Raw genomic sequence first — 15993 nt, 5'->3', positions numbered from 1 at the left:
AAAAAACAAGTTGAAAAAAAATACACGGAACAAAATTGAATATAGCTATTTAATTAAGTTTCAAAAAGCTTTGAAGAAATTTGAAAAATAAAAGAAAAAACTCTCAAAATATTGGATAATTGGATTGATTTAATAAAAAAAATATAGATCCCTCTAATTTTAAAATTATTTCTTTCATTCTCTCACAACCAAACAAACAAAATTAACTCTCTCGCTTCCCTTCCTCTAACCAAACAGACCAAGAATTTTCCGAGCTCAGATAAAATTAATATAAAATTAAATTAGGTCTCTTCATTATTAAAAACATGTCCATTCACCCAAAAGAGATTATATGATAGCAAGTGGAGACATCTCTATGGTGACAAACTTGTACAAGAAAGTGAATACCAACTTCAAAAGATACGTATAATAAAGATATTGAATAAATCTCAAGAAACCTAGCCGAGAGAGAATTGGGGGGAGGGGGCGTTAGGGAACCTCTGCACAAATGAATGTCTTTTGATTGGCAAATGAAACATATAATTAACTTATGCTACAAAAATTACATAAGAATTAACTAGTGTGTTATTTCGCTAAATATTTCACCATGTAAGGTCCTTCAAGCTCATATCCCAGTTTCCTGTAATAATGGCGTGTGCCCACCCCTGAAATTACAGCTATTTTTGTTGATCTGTGTTCTCTGCAAGCAATACGCTCTGCCTCCTCCATTAAAAGTGTACCATAACCCTGTTAACAATAGTTTTGGTCCAAACTAGGTCAAGCAAGAGAATAGAAAAAGGACATGTGATTACATATAAAAAAGCCACAGTATGAATGAATATCATCAGCATTCGTCTAAAGAGTTTTACATAAACATGGCAGCTTGCAGATTCTAAAATTGTGTCAGCAAATATAATCAGACTGTTTACTGATTTGATCCAATGAAATCCTGTGAAAATTTCTATTCAAGTTGCATGTCCTCTCCATATGTGCAACACAATATTACCTGGTGTTGTAGCTTGTCAGCATCCCGTCCATGAACTGGTACGGCAGTCCCATAAACATGGAGTTCACGAACAATTGAACACTTCCCCATAAGCTCTGGACATGTAGTATTGCGGCCACATTTTCGCAGACGCAACAAACCAACAAGGATATCCTGTTTGCAAGAACAGAATTCGCTCAAGGTCATTGCTGTGTTTCGACAACAGGTTTGATTCACAATTAAAGAGGGAAAAAGGCACAAGCAATAAAGAAAAAGGAAGGGAGATCAAACTACTTGTCGTGTATCTTCATATGATAGAAATGTTTCCCAACCCTCATTTGCCATATAATCACGCCGAACAAGCTCCACCTCCTCTGGCCTAATTTGGTGGTGAATATCCTACAGAGATAGAAAATGTTTGTGGGTTGCTCCAAAATGGTATCAGAAAATAAATTGTGTCAGCAGACTTTGTTACACAAAATTCCCAAACAAAATCAGCTCTGCACAATAACCTGGATTCCAGCTTCCCTGGTCCGAACATCACGACATTTCAATCCCAAGTCTTCCATTCGAGCTAATGCTAGCTCCCTCAAATTCCCTTTCTCAACCCCGGAGGTAACCAAAGGCATAGGAATATCCCGCTGAACTCTATAAACACGTGTCCATGGTGGTACCATTGCAAGGATCCTTGCTATGATGTCCACAAGTTGCTCTGGTGGATAATTTCTATACCTACAATTTTAGTAATGATTTTTTATCTTCTACAGAACAGTTTAATTTTTTAAAGAAAAAAGAGAAAAATTAAAAAGTTCTGGAAACGAAGTAGTCCAATAAAAATAAATATTTGAAATACCTGCCAGTTTTCCAGAGCTCATAAAGCCCTGTTCCACGAATTACAAGTGTAGGATATATTTTAAGCCCATCTGCTCTAAACAAGGGGCTCTCAAAAAACTCCCGAAAACTTTCCATGTCCCTCTCAACACCAACATTTGGAAGATCAGGCATCATGTGAGCAACAACCTAAAGCAAAAGCCAGAGAAAATAAGCATAAACCAAATGACAAAAGGGGAAAATTGGATAAAATTAATGATACATGACTAACCTAGACCGCGGTGTAAAAGGAAATACAACTACAGAAATGTCGACTATTTGTAGCGCCTAAGTTGGCTTATCATACTAATAAATCTATCTAAAACTTGTTCCAGTTATAGTCTATACAAATATGATGAGGCAGTAAAAGTTGATTCAAAATACATGACTAGAAATATGTATCAATATATTTGTATAAAAAAGATAGAGCAGAGAGACACATAGGGGAATGGTTGCTCAGGACAAAGTAATGCTTTCTACTGAATGTATAGATTTAAACAAGAGTAAGAAACCTTGAAACCAGCATCTTTAGCCAAGGAAAAGCAATCAGCTACAGCAGCTACAGTGTGTCCTCTGTTTGTGTCTCGGGCAACATCCTCATAGGTGCTTTGGACTCCAATCTCCAATCGTGTACAACCATAAGAAAGCATTTGGCGCAAGTGAGGCCCAAGACAATAATCTGGCCTCCTGATAAATTATGAAGCACAAACTTGATAAGCTCATCATAGATGTGTTACGGCAAACTATTGCCATGTAGATTTCCCAATATGTTTCCACTAACTTAATTACAGATATGCACAAACAAGAAATGCAGAAACACCCTACAAATTTCATAATTGCACCAGTCTGTCTGAGTTATAACTTTTCATATTGAGTATATCATTTTAATCGCTGCACAAAAAAATGTTGATCTGCAAAGGATGTATTATTTATATTAACCAAAAGAAAAACAAATGAACATCATTCATTTACAACTGCACATGACCAGCAGACCAAGGCTCAAAACATTCACATTTAATGCAGATGTAATTACTTAAAAGACAACTTACGTTTCAATTGTCATGCCAATACATTTGGTTGCTCCATGCTCAGAGTAAGCTACTGCCTCTTCCACATTGACAGAAGTATGCCCAGACAAAGCATCGTGAAGATTTCTTATAAAGTAATCACGGTAATCAGCTGGAAGAGACATGAAGGTACCACCCATTAAGATAAACTCAACCTGAAAACAATGACCATAATTATAAGAAACTTAAACAGTACATCTACACTAATTTCATGCACTTGAATTGGACTATTCCAGAGATAAAAATGAGCTCCAAACCTTGTCTACGCTATGACCCAAACGCTTAAGCTGATCTATCCTGCTCCTTGCCTGAACATATGGATTATACCTAGTTCAAGTTCCACAACGCAAAAAATTACCACAAGAGTTTGTATACAAAATAAAACAAGCCTAACCCCTAAACTAAAAGACAACAGCACCACAACCCTACCTCGCACGAATCGCGCGCATGCTGGTTGGTTCGTAACCGGTGTAGGACTGAGTACTGTACTCGAAGTCGGAGTCGGGACCGCCAGGGCAGTAAACGCAGATGTTCCCGGTGGTGGCGATGTGCGGGCAGCGGTGCGGTTTGGACATGACGGCAACTACGGCGATTCCGGAGGCGGTGCGGACGGGTTTGGCACGGAGCTTGGGGAGGAGAGTTTCGCGCTCCGCATCGGGGAGCGCGGCTATCATCTCCACGAGCTTAGGCGCGCGTGCGAGGCCGTACTTGCGGCACGCTGCAGACTTTAGGGCGTTGAGGTCCACGTTATGGCCCTTGTGGGAGAGGTCTACCATGGAGTTCACGATCTCCGCGATTGCTCGAACACGCGCTTCTTCCTCGCTCAGGCCGTGCGCTTCGTAACCGCCCTTTCCCGGCCGCGGGGCCTTCCTCGCCTCCACCACCGCCGCCATAGACATTAATCCCTTATTAATCACCCAACGAGTGTATCCTATCTAAAACCTGACAACAAAAGAGGCATTACTCAAAACCCAATCCCACAGAGGGCAAGGAATGATTCCAATTCATATCAGAATACTCAATCAATGAAAACTCATTCATCAGAACCAAACAACAAATTCTAACAGTATCATAACAGCCATCAAGCAGAGCAGCATCTTTAATCATGATTGTGACAGAAATCAAACAATGCATCACACACTTTCAAGCAAAACGAAACATATAATATTAGCTCCCCATACCCTTCGATACGATGGACTGAACCAAACATCATCGCCTTAATTTCCTTCCCCAAACACACAATTGCTGGTCATCTAAAATCAAAGGGCTACACCCTCATACTTCCAAACATAATTTATTATTCTGCCAAGAGAATTTCTCTGCATTCACTTAATCATATATCTGTATCAACTCCTATAGGACGGCCTCCACTCCTAGCCGGTTCGAGCTCCTCCGATCACGTGCAGTCCCGGTTAAGTGGCACGAGCCTTAGAGCTCCACTCTCTTTCGTTTTCCGCTTCGCCCAAGCCCTAGCTCGAGGGTAAGTTGCTTTTCTGCCAAATTGCTGTGTGAGATGAGACCCCTAAGGCAGCAGCTGCCAAGGGCTTCAGCCCACTCCAATACGTCGCCGTCTTCTTTAATATGCAGGCCCAATCCCAGCAGCAGCCCAACTCCAATGCAGTGTTGAAGTGCAGCGAATATACAGTGCTGTGCCTCCCTTCAGACATCGGCTCTATTAATAATTAATTATTATACACAATGTATTTTATTTTCATGTTTCTAAAAAAAAGGAAAACATGAATATATCTTTATTTCTAATCTCCATCATAAGTTAAATATGTCTTTACTATTAAAATTTAATTGTGAAAGAAATTTGTCAATTTTTGATACCAAGCTTTTAAAAATAACGTTTTAATATGACATTAACTCTATTAAATTTATTAAACGGTATTTTATACTAATATTTAATCTTTAATATGTCATCAAATATTATCTTAAAATGTATATTATAAAAAAATTAAATTATGAATATTATATTTATTTATTTTATGATTGTGAATAAAATAAAAATGAACACACTCCATTTGTCTGGCCATTCAGAGAGAGGACAGAGAAAATCGTAATTTCCCATGCTGTGTTCCTAATCTCTCAAACCCTAAAATTCGATTTTCACTGCGGACCAAGTTATGTAAGCCTGCATAATATATATATATATATATATATATATATATATATATATATATATATATATATATATATATATATATATATATATTCGCATAAAAACTATAGTTTTAAAAACATCTACCACTATTATAAAAAGGAAGGTGGACTTTTTATTAGTCCTTTTCGATCTTTCATATCCCATTTACAAAAACTATACACCTCTTAGAAACCAAATATCATGGGACCAAAATAATTTTATTTTTAATAGTTTAAAAATGTAATGAAAAATAAGTTAAACAATTAATAAAAAAATAAAAATCTGGAGAAATTAAAATAAAAATTTTAAAATTGAATAGGTTTAGATAGGAAAGGGGGTGGGAGGAAAAAGTGAAGAACAGTGGGAGGAAGAGATGGAGAAGGTGAGGTTGTGAGAAGAAGAAGAAGAAGAAGAAGAAAAGATGTGGGAAGGCAAAGATGCAGTATTGAGTTTCGTAATTTCGCCACTGAAAATTCTATGGGACTCCCTCAGAATCATTCACACCAACAAACTCATCTTCTGTTTCATTCTCTGTTTCACCACGCTCCCTCTCTCCTTCCTAACTTTCACGCTCGCAATCTCCACCCACCAACTCCGCTCCAAAATCTACCACCTCGAAGCCGTCGCAAGCGTCGCCCACACGCGCGTCGAGGCGCGCCACGTCTGGCACGAGTCGCGCGACAACGCCGTTTCTCTCCTCCGCACGCGCCTGCTCTACGCTCTCCTCTCCTTCCCCATCTCCCTCGCCGCCGCCGTCTCCGCCATACACACCGCCGCCCACGGCAAACCCATCTCTCCCCGGGCCGCCAACTGGAAGGGCCCCGCCGTCACCGTCGTCTTCGTCTACGTCCTCCTCATGGCCTTCTCCCTCGTGCCACGCGTCCTCGCAGCAGCAACGTTCGGGTCACCTCTACTGATCCGGGTCCTCACTCGGATTATTGGGTCGGGTGCTGAGGTGTACCTCTTATCGGTGCTGAGTCTTGGGATTGTGGTTTCCGTGGCGGAGGATCGGGTCGGATGGGATGCTATTCGGGTCGGGTGGGGTTTAATTCAAGGAGGAAGGGTGTGCGGGTGGGTTCTCTCAGCCTTGTTTGTTTTTGTTTCGGGTTTTATAAACCGGAAAGTGGAAGCCATGTTGGAGAATCGGAATACGGAGATCGGCGTTTGGAACAAACCGCTGCTTATGTGTTTTTATGCGGTGGTGGTTGTTTTTAGCTACGTTGTTACCACCGTGTTCTACTGTGATAGCCGAAGACGACACGACAACAACATCAACAACGTTAAGGAAAGTCAAGGTGATGATGATGACGGTGTTCAAGGTTTTGATGCAGATTCATCCTCAGAACTGTAGTTTTTTTTTTCATTTGTTTTCCTTTTTGATCTAGCTGAAATTATCTTTAACCACTTTTTATGGAATAACTAATTCTTAAAGTTATATGATACGTAATTGCAATAAGAGTGATGATCTTGAATCAAATATCTGACAATATTTTCCATTATTTTACGCCATTTATTATTTATTTATTAAATTTCAGTCAAAGAATTTAGAAAAAGAGAAAATGTAGGAGCATTTCCGTGGCAAGCTGCAAATTTTGGTGAGCTGTATGAAAAGTTGACGGGAGAATTCTGCCCTATTGACTTCGTGAAAAGTTTCGTTTAGTAATTATTTTTTAATATAAGCACTTTCAAGATTTTTTAGTAAATATTTTGATTTATCTTTTCTAGATTAAATTGTAATGTTTTTGAAATAAAGCATCAGTGGTTAAATTAGTATAGAAATGTTTCACCATTCACATACACATATAAAGTTCATTCATGTGTATATAATTTAAAATTATTTTTTAATTTGTAGCATTAATTTTTTGGTGAAATACTAAAATATAATTACAGTTAATGAAAAAGATAAAACAAATAAGGTGTTAAGAGTTAATTATCAGTATATATAGAAACATATATAAGTTAGTCATCATTCAAATACAAACTCACTCTACAATATCAATCTTAAAAAATATTGGTTTACAAACTTTAGCTTAAATACAAAATAGCAAACAAATATCTTTCAAAATATTAGTATTAAATTCATCTCATCAAAGATTAAGATCAAACTAATTATAAATATTTTTTTTGTTTACATAAACTTTAGTTTCAAAAGTTAATTATAAGTTCATTACATAAATAATGGTATAGTCAAGCATATTATGAGTGGTGTAAAATCATCCCTAGATTATTTAAAATAAAGTAATTTATAAAACCTTTCCGTTCAAACTAGAATATTATCCATGGAAGCACCATATATCCACCTACTCTCAAGGAAATTTATCTCATTTTAGAAACAAAAAAGACATTACTACAACATACAAGTAATACTGTTCATAAATCTGTTTGTGTTCTTAATTTATCATGTCCCGAGTCTACTATCATTACAACCACACTAAATAATTAATCAAATCAAGATATAACGAGTGACTCTTTTATCTTAATTATTTTTTGTTAACTGCTCACTGATTATTTTTTTGGTGCACATATTTCATCATTCATTTTATATTTATTAATACTAGTGAGAAAATAGTTCATGTATGTCTATTTATACTTTGTATCAATTAAACTATAATTTTTTATTAACAATATTATAAAATAAGGTTTAAATTATATCGTTTTTTATTTTCGTCAATTTTGTTTAAAATGATCATCGAATTTTTTGGACATTCAAAATAGTCCTAATTTTTGTAATTTTTGTTCAATTTGGTCATTTTTTTCTAACAATGTCTAAATCGTAATTAAAGAGTGTCCACATGTGTCATTAGTGATTTTGTCTGAGTGACTACCCATTGTCTCTATTCACCTCATCATCTTCAATCTCTCACCACCCAAAACCATATCCACCACTAGATCACATTTTCTTTTGTCGGCAATTTGTCATCCTTGCACCTTCCATTTCCGTCAACCACTACATAGCAACACAAAGCGATCACAAGCCACTCTTGTTCATCATCATGCCAGCAAAGACCAAATCATAGTAACCACCACGAGTATGTTCTCATTCTTCAAACATTGTGAACCACAACACCGCCTAGAATCATGCCACCACCCACCAACAACGAACCACTTGGGGCAGCGCCACAAGCCACCATTGTTCGCCTTCTTCGTAACTGTGAGTGCCATCGCGAGTTACTAACATCACTCCCTCAACCACCATGAACCACTACACCCACAAAAAACCCAACCCGAAAATCCAAACTCCAAACTCCAAACCCTGAACCCAAACCCCAGACCCTAAACCCAAATCTCCAAACCCCAAGCCTTAGGCCCCAGACCCCAAACCCTGTAAACCCCAAAACCTATACACCTTGAACCCTATATCCCTAAATCCTATATCTCTAAGCCCTACACCTTAAAATGTACACCATAAACCATACACCATAAATCGTACACCCTAAACCTAAACCCTTCACCTAAACTCTGTTCCCTAAACATCAGACCCAAATCCCCAACCCAAAATTTCAAACCTCAAACAATTTAGATGCGTTAGAGAAAATGATTAAATTAAACAAAAACTAAGACAACTTTGAATGCTGAAAAAAAATCGATGACCACCTTAAACAAAACAAACGAAAATATACACTAAAATATGTATTAAACATAAAAAAAATAAGTTTTGTAATTTTTTTCATTATATAAATATTTTTTTTATTATAAATAATTATTTGAATACAAAAATGTTATTATTAAAAGGATAAAATTAGAAAATATTTTTTTTATTTTGAATAATTATTTGAATTTAAAACGATGATTACTAAAAGCTAAAATTGAAAGAGAAAATATCAACACTAAAAAATTAAATACTTTTTATATAATAGTATAAAGAAACTTTTTTATTAATTATTTTACCTTTATATTTTTTTAAGTGTTTTTTTCTAATTATTTTTTGAGGATATAATTTTACAAATTTAATAACATATTCTATTTTAATAACAATTGAAATAAATATTTTTTATTTTTTATTATTATAAAATAAACTATGTGTGCGCGCATGCATTTTCACTAGTAATCAGTAAAAAGAAATATAGGTTAGCAAAAATAAGTGATTTGATTAGTTTTCTCCGTTATGATGATATACAAAGCAACTGAATATAGTTTTGGATAAAATGTTGTCTAAAAATAATTTATTTCTATAATTAAAATTAAACTGAATATTTTAATTATATTAAGTTAAATGTTATATATATTATATAAAATAATTTTTTAATTCTTGTAAGGATTAAAATATAGTTTTTATATATATAAATGAAAAGGCATAAAACCCAAACAACGGCATGGGCCACCATTGAAAATTTGTTGAGTAAATTTGATGCAAAATTGAAAGGAAAAAACACACAAAGAAAGTAAAATTTAACTCGGATTGATATGATTGGGCTTTCGCAGGGGTTCACCCAATCAGAGGTTGAACATGATAACTATGGGCTTTCTTTAATGGAAGATAGCAATTATGTATCCAATATTAGCCCATTAATTATCACCCATCAAATTTTATTTACACAAATGCATTCATTATTGTTTATGGTGTAATTTTCTTAAATTATGATTACAAATGAAAAAATGGATAAATTCCTCTGTTTTTTTTATGACTCGATTGTTCCATTTTCTTTATGCTTATGATGTTTTTCTTTTCTTATTTCAAAGTACTTTGTTTTTAACCAAAAAAAAAAAAAACAAATAAATAAATGTCTTAATGTGATGTACTCTTTTTTCCTATTTTAATTTAAATACTTTCATTGAAGGTACGACTATTAAAATTTTTACTGTGATCTTATATATATTTTTAAATTATTGAAATAAAAAAAATTATCAAGAACTTACATTTTAAAATTAGTATTTAAATTAATTATTATTACTAATTTATAATACACTTTTATATTTATTTTCACAAAAAATTATAATTACTTGAAACCATGTGTAAATAACTATTTATTACACATGGAAAACCATGTGTAAAATTAATTTTATATATGAGAAAATTAATTGAAAAAATTAACAACCATACTCTATTTTATATAGAAGGAGGTTTAAATGAGTATACACATGTATTAGTATATGCATATATAATGATTTAATTTTATCTAATAATTTTTTTTGAAAAAATAACGGATTATAAGAAGTTAATTTAAGAAATTAGAATTACGGGTGATGACCACTCTCCATGTTTTTTTCAATAACTATCCAACATTAATAAAATAATATTTTTATTTTAAAATATAAAATAATTAACAATAAATCAACTAGAAAAGTTAAAAAAAAAACATTTTTATTAAATATTAAATTGGAGTAGAAAACTTGAAAAGTGTACAATAAAATATTTCCTAAAATTTATTTCTACTGAACTGAATAGACAAGTAATCTAGTCTTTTTGCTTTTTGCCTAAAGTAAACTGTGAAAAGTTGACATCTCTGGGAGATCGAGGGTCATAGAAGCAAAGTTTGATTGAAAGATTGAGACTATAATCAAGACTGAAATATTATAAAATAAATAAATAAATTGAGTGAAATGAACTTTATTGTAATTATGAATGGAATTGATCATTAAAGTGAGAAGATGATGGCTCTTAGTTGACACTAAATGTTCTTTACCTTTGTTAATTTAAATGTAAAGAAAAAGGGTTATTTTTAAAACACTTCCCCAACAATGTCTGACAATGGTCAATTTGCATAAAAAAAATATTTTTTTAACAGTTTTTTTTATATTTTTTTTATAACAGTGTATTATGTACTAACGTATGATTTATCTGTTTCAAATATACATATTAATAAAATAATAACATATAATTTATTATCCATAATCCATCATAGCATCTAGAAAAGCAAAAGATGGTAGAAGAAATATCCTTACAAAAGGAAAAACATCAATTCATCTTCTTAGTATAAAGTAAACTTAAAGTAAATGGGAGAATTAACTTAATATATGATCATGGATCTCAATGTTTCACACACACATAAATAAATATAGGCCTTTTGGGATATGTTAGTTGAGTATGCTAATAATTTTCACCTAGAATGTTGTCGAGTTGTCCATGTTTGTAGAAGAATTAACAATGACAGATGTTAGTTTGTTGCCTCGTGGCAGTATCTATTTGTTTGTCAGATTTTATGACAACATATTGGGGACAATGCAAATTAAGCTCAATGGCCCATCAAACATTATTAACTATGAATAAATCTTCATGACTTTGAAAGAGGTTTTGGTTGAATCCGACAACAATGATGATTTTGTTTGATGGTAATTATCTCTGCTTTGTCATAACATCTTCTTCACTGCTTAACCTACTCAAAAAGCAAGAGTTTTTCAGTGTTTTGTCACTTCTACTGATATTGCATAAGTAGTTTTTCTTAATCTTGCAGGATCCAATCCAAATAACAAAATTTCTTCTCGTAAATCAAACCATAAATTAATTGACGTACAAAAGCATATGGAGGATTTCAAGCTCCAGGCCCCACTTTAAGTGGCATCCACCATTACAATCATTCCCACGATTCTCTCATTCTAAAGAACCTACTCAAAAGCATTTTGATCAATAAAGAAAAGGAAAAAAAGATGAAAAAACTGGTTGGAAGTTGGAACACACACAAAGCTTGCTGACACAAGGTAGTACTAGTAGTGATAGTAGTAGTGACTAGTAATGTGTAACTGATAACTTTTTCTCTTCTGTTTCTCTTCTTGTCACCAGAAGATGGTGTGGTTTGAAGTTGAGTTTTCTGGTTCAAACATTCTCTGTTGATGAAGAAAGAAGTGGCTGAGCAAGTGATGCTTTGGCGTGGCTTGCAGGCCTTATGATGCTATGATCAGTAGTGGATGCAATAGCAAGCTGTTCTCTAGCAAATTTCCTCTCTTCACTTTTACCCCACAAAACAAAGTATAGTCCCGCTACAATCAACACTGCCCCAATGATCCTGTGTGACATCACAGATTCAGCCAAGAACCAAAACTATTATTATCATTCTAGAAAAGAAAAGAAAAGGGTAAATAATCAAGAGGGAGCAAAAAGTTAACTTAAAGAAGCACACGAGACACAATCTTCTGTTCAACATGTCCTATGCTATAATTCTTCAAACTTTTTTAACCCTTTGGAATGTAGAATCATTCAGCAGAAACCCCTTTTCAGGTCTCACCGAAAGGTAACAAATTTACTTGTTTTTCTAGCTGTAATTGTCGTTTACTGCCCTTTTGTCATTTTGTCAGTCCCCAGACAAGAAAAATACCCTTTAGGCCATTTCAGCATATTGCAGGAAATACGCAGTCAAAGTTCTCGTTCATTGGAAGATGAAGTTTATGTTTAGTGTGTGTGTTTAGTCAAAATTTGACTGAGGAATCCATTTTGTGCACTGTATGAGTCAAGGAAATTTCAATTTCTTCTTTGAACCATGAGCACATGCATACATTTTTCTTCTTCGTGCATGAATATTTTTTTGTAACTTTTTCTTATTTATGTTGTTGTGTTGTGTTAACTCATTACATGATGGAAATGATGAAGAAAATGAAGGATGGTTAGAGTGTAGTGGGGACTAACCCTCCCAAGTAGAACTCTTCTCCTAAAGCTATGGTTGCCATGATGGCGACAACAAAAGTCTGAACAGGTTGATACACAGCAACAAACACAGGGCCACCTCTTTCAATGCACCATATTTGTACAGCGAAGGCAATTCCTGATGCCACCACTCCCTGCAACCCATTATCAAAACTTAATTAAAACAGGAGACAACTCAATTAGTTCTTTCTGTCATATCTTACCATCAGTAAATGTTTTCCCATCATTATTCACACAGAACATGATTCATAACCACTTTTGTACCATATACAATGTCACGCCTCAAACCCATGCAGCACTTTTCAAATTCATATTTTAATTACAAATATTACTTATGCTAGTTAGAAAAACGATCAGCTTTTGATCAGTTTCATTTCCTCTAAAAAAACATGGATGAATCATTTTAATTTATCTGACTCACAAGACAGACTCTGGTCGCTGGTCACTGGTCACTGGTCACTTTATGTATGTCTGTGTCTGATAAAGCAAGTTTTATAAATGATGTTATTCCAAACCATTGAATAAACAATGAACAAGCACAAGGTCCTAAGTTTTCAAAACCATTTTTTTATGACAGTGCAGTGAATTAGCTGTAAAACTGATAAAACTCCTGCTCTAATTAGAAATACTACCAGAATTGTGTGCAAGTTTTATACTTTTTTAGAATTGAGTATAAAGTACACAACAATATTCTATGTAAAAGTTACTAACCGCATATAAAATTGTGAAAGCTTCTCCACCAGAGTGGAAAAGCCAAGCCTGTGCATCTCTTTCAAGGACCAAAGCAATGACCAGGAACTGCAAGAGGCCAAAGAAACAGGTGTAGGAAGTGAAAGAGAGACGAGCCGGGTATTTCTTCAAAACTGGTGCTTGCAGCACAAGCCAACCAGACCAAGACAAGCAGTGTCCAATCAGGTACAAACATCCCAGGGTCCAGTTCTTTCCCTTTGCATCTCCCAGTGAGAGTGTTCCAAAATCAAACACTGGTGTTGTTATTGTGTTGCTGTTCATGCTGTTCACACGGGTTGCTGGGCTGTATATTGTTGGACCTTTGTAAAGTGTGATCACAGTGGCCCCAATTACACACAAAAGGGTTCCCACCACCTTTGCCAGCCCGTCTTTTCTGTTCAATCTCACTTGCTCTATTCTGAAATTGTGCAAACCAACTTTCATCACTCATATATATATATATATATATATATATATATATATATATATATTATATATATATCAAGTTCATGTGTTTATATAAATGTTTCCAAAGTCATATGTAGCAATAGTAATTGGTTAGTTAAAGAAGGGCTTGCCTGAAAATGGCTGCCATGAGGAATGTAATTGCTGGGACAGAGTTCTGTATTGCTGATGCGAAGGTAGGAGATGTGTTCTCCAACCCAAGCAAGTAGAAACCTTGGTTTGCTGTAATCCTGTTTAATGCCACATTTGTATATATCATATCAAAGGAAAGTTCTATATTTTGAAATTGAAAGACAAAAAAGCCCTTAATTTAGTTTAACTGTAATTAGTCTTGCATGGCTTGATAAATTAGACATACCCAACAAGTGCCAGAAAAAAGAACTGGCAGGCAAAGTTTAAACTGATAGCTGGCCTCTCCTTCCTGAAACAAAGGAAAACAAAGCTGCACGTGAGATTATGAATTACTTGTGAAAGTTTATAGAGAAAGTGTTAACATAGATTGCTCCAAATGAATGTAAAGACTCGTAACATATTATGTTATATTATATATATAATACTTATGTATGTGGTTTTGTATGCTGTCTGTTATTTATTATGCAGAAGTGTACACAAATTCTTTAGTAAAATGGTCCAACTGATTTATGTAGGTTAAATAACTGTGAAGTTTCTAAAAACACAGGAAGTTTAAAAGATGATGTGTTACTAACTTTTCCAAGAAGTAGGCAAAGGGAAGGAGTAGAAGCAAGGCAATGATGTTACGATAGACAGGGAAAACAAGCTTGCTGACACCCATGTTAAGGGCAGCTCTTGAGACGACATGGAAGCCAGCATAGCCAAACTGCAAGGCCAGCATGGCCACATGCAGCTGCATTCTTTCAGGAATGGAACACCACATTCTCCTGGAAGAGGCTGAGCCTAAATCAGCCATTTAGAAGTGATTACTGCAAAAGGGTATAACTGGTTTAGACCAAAATAGCAGTTAAGTGAGGTGTAGGTAGGTAGCGTTGTGTGAGCTATAAAGGGTAGAAGAAGAAGAAGAAGAGTAGGAAGTGCTGATGAGAAAACTGGAGAAGAGGACCTATAAATATAGAGAAGTGTGAGAAAAGAGTGTGGAATAGAAGGAATAGGCATGGCCCACAATCTCCCTAAAAAGACGTTATGTCAACTGTTGATACCATTGGAATGTTTTTAGTTGTCTCCCACATTTTCTTTATAATCTACCTTCTTTGCCTGACAACACAACTCTCACCGCACTTCCCTTCAAATTTAAACCAAAGAAAGGATCTACTAACCCTAAGTGTGCTTCATTATCATCATCTTATATAAGTAATAACACTTCTAAACTACATTTTATAAAAGAAATATCAGTCTTTAAGATTGTTAACAATCCTTGAAAGCAAATTTAACTGAATAAGAATTAATGTTAATTAATAAGTTTACCTTTGAATCAATACATCTGATAATCTAAGTGAGTCTAAGTCTCATACGAGATAGAAATGAAAAAGTAAAGCATTGTATAAAGGTGTAAGACCTATTAACTCATTGCTTTAAGGTTTTTGACATATAATGATGTTAATCTCTTATATGGTTAGACTCGTATCTTATTGGTGTTTGTATCTTTCTGGTTAAATTCATATCTTCGGTGAACCTCTTCCTAGATAGATAAATATATAAGTGTATTATATTTTGTTTAGTGAGAAGATTATTGTCTGGTTGAACAGATTAGCAGGTTATGGTTTGGCAGCATGCCATGAATGACGATAATTGAGCAATGGCTTAGCCGTCATCAACACAAAAAAGCCAGACAGCAGGGTGGTGGATACCCCCGTTCCATTCATTTTCAAAGTCCAAACCCCACCTCCACCAATTTCTGTTTCAATTCTTTTGCACTCTTCTAAGATTTTTGTTACGGATTTTTTTCAATTAGATAATTACAGGCTAATCTTGTTTTATGATAATTTAATATTTAGTGATTCAATAAGTTTTTGTATAAGATGGTTCTAGTGATCAAATGATCTTACATTATTTATGACAGTCAACAAGTTTTAAAATGAACAAATATATATTAGATGTGAAAATTGAGAGAGCTTTTAAAAATAAATCATTGTTTTTTTTAATTCGATACTTTCATATTATTTAAGAATCATATTTAAAGATAATTTAAATATATCTTTTTCGT

At 34.4% G+C, this 15993-nt stretch overlaps 3 protein-coding genes across 3 annotated transcripts; 1 reads left to right on the top strand and 2 right to left on the bottom strand.

Annotated features, from left to right (window-relative positions):
* Positions 1–380: 380 nt before the first annotated feature.
* On the bottom strand, positions 381–4403 carry LOC148204787 (elongator complex protein 3-like). Its single transcript, XM_047316842.2, has 10 exons — positions 4083–4403; positions 3331–3843; positions 3159–3228; positions 2884–3056; positions 2347–2521; positions 1818–1984; positions 1477–1696; positions 1259–1363; positions 986–1138; positions 381–726 (listed from the first exon to the last, which is right to left on the bottom strand). The coding sequence occupies exons 2-10, from the start codon at positions 3798–3800 to the stop codon at positions 565–567; spliced, it is 1695 nt and encodes a 564-aa protein (XP_047172798.1). The 5' UTR covers positions 3801–3843; positions 4083–4403; the 3' UTR covers positions 381–564.
* Positions 4404–5337: 934 nt separating this feature from the next.
* Positions 5338–6521, top strand: LOC148204786 (uncharacterized). The gene has a single exon (XM_088097689.1). The coding sequence runs from the start codon at positions 5466–5468 to the stop codon at positions 6393–6395; it is 930 nt and encodes a 309-aa protein (XP_087953815.1). The 5' UTR covers positions 5338–5465; the 3' UTR covers positions 6396–6521.
* A 4928-nt stretch (positions 6522–11449) lies between these two features.
* On the bottom strand, positions 11450–14873 carry LOC124840737 (protein WALLS ARE THIN 1-like). Its single transcript, XM_047316848.2, has 6 exons — positions 14522–14873; positions 14173–14235; positions 13928–14044; positions 13332–13767; positions 12603–12754; positions 11450–11985 (listed from the first exon to the last, which is right to left on the bottom strand). Exons 1-6 carry the CDS (start codon positions 14740–14742, stop codon positions 11796–11798), a joined length of 1179 nt encoding a protein of 392 aa, XP_047172804.2. The 5' UTR covers positions 14743–14873; the 3' UTR covers positions 11450–11795.
* Between the last annotated feature and the right edge of the window lie 1120 nt (positions 14874–15993).

Source organism: Vigna umbellata, chromosome 1 (assembly GCF_029865625.1).
Source record: "Vigna umbellata cultivar VRB3 chromosome 1, Vumbellata_1.0, whole genome shotgun sequence".
NCBI classification, from domain to species: domain Eukaryota; kingdom Viridiplantae; phylum Streptophyta; class Magnoliopsida; order Fabales; family Fabaceae; genus Vigna; species Vigna umbellata.
The sequence above is the reverse complement of the archived record's forward strand: the minus strand, read 5'-3'. Positions and strand labels throughout refer to the sequence as shown.

Coding starts and splice junctions, on each gene's coding strand:
- LOC148204786 (XM_088097689.1), top strand. CDS start 5,466: ATGTGGGAAGGCAAAGATGCAGTATTGAGTTTCGTAATTTCGCCACTG.
- LOC148204787 (XM_047316842.2), bottom strand. CDS start 3,800: ATGTCTATGGCGGCGGTGGTGGAGGCGAGGAAGGCCCCGCGGCCGGGA. Junction 3,057..3,158: donor TGGGTCATAGCGTAGACAAG/GTTTGGAGCTCA, acceptor CATTGTTTTCAG/GTTGAGTTTATCTTAATGGG. Junction 2,522..2,883: donor ATTGGCATGACAATTGAAAC/GTAAGTTGTCTT, acceptor ATAATTTATCAG/GAGGCCAGATTATTGTCTTG.
- LOC124840737 (XM_047316848.2), bottom strand. CDS start 14,742: ATGGCTGATTTAGGCTCAGCCTCTTCCAGGAGAATGTGGTGTTCCATT. Junction 13,768..13,927: donor CTCATGGCAGCCATTTTCAG/GCAAGCCCTTCT, acceptor GCACAATTTCAG/AATAGAGCAAGTGAGATTGA. Junction 11,986..12,602: donor GAAGAGTTCTACTTGGGAGG/GTTAGTCCCCAC, acceptor GATGTCACACAG/GATCATTGGGGCAGTGTTGA.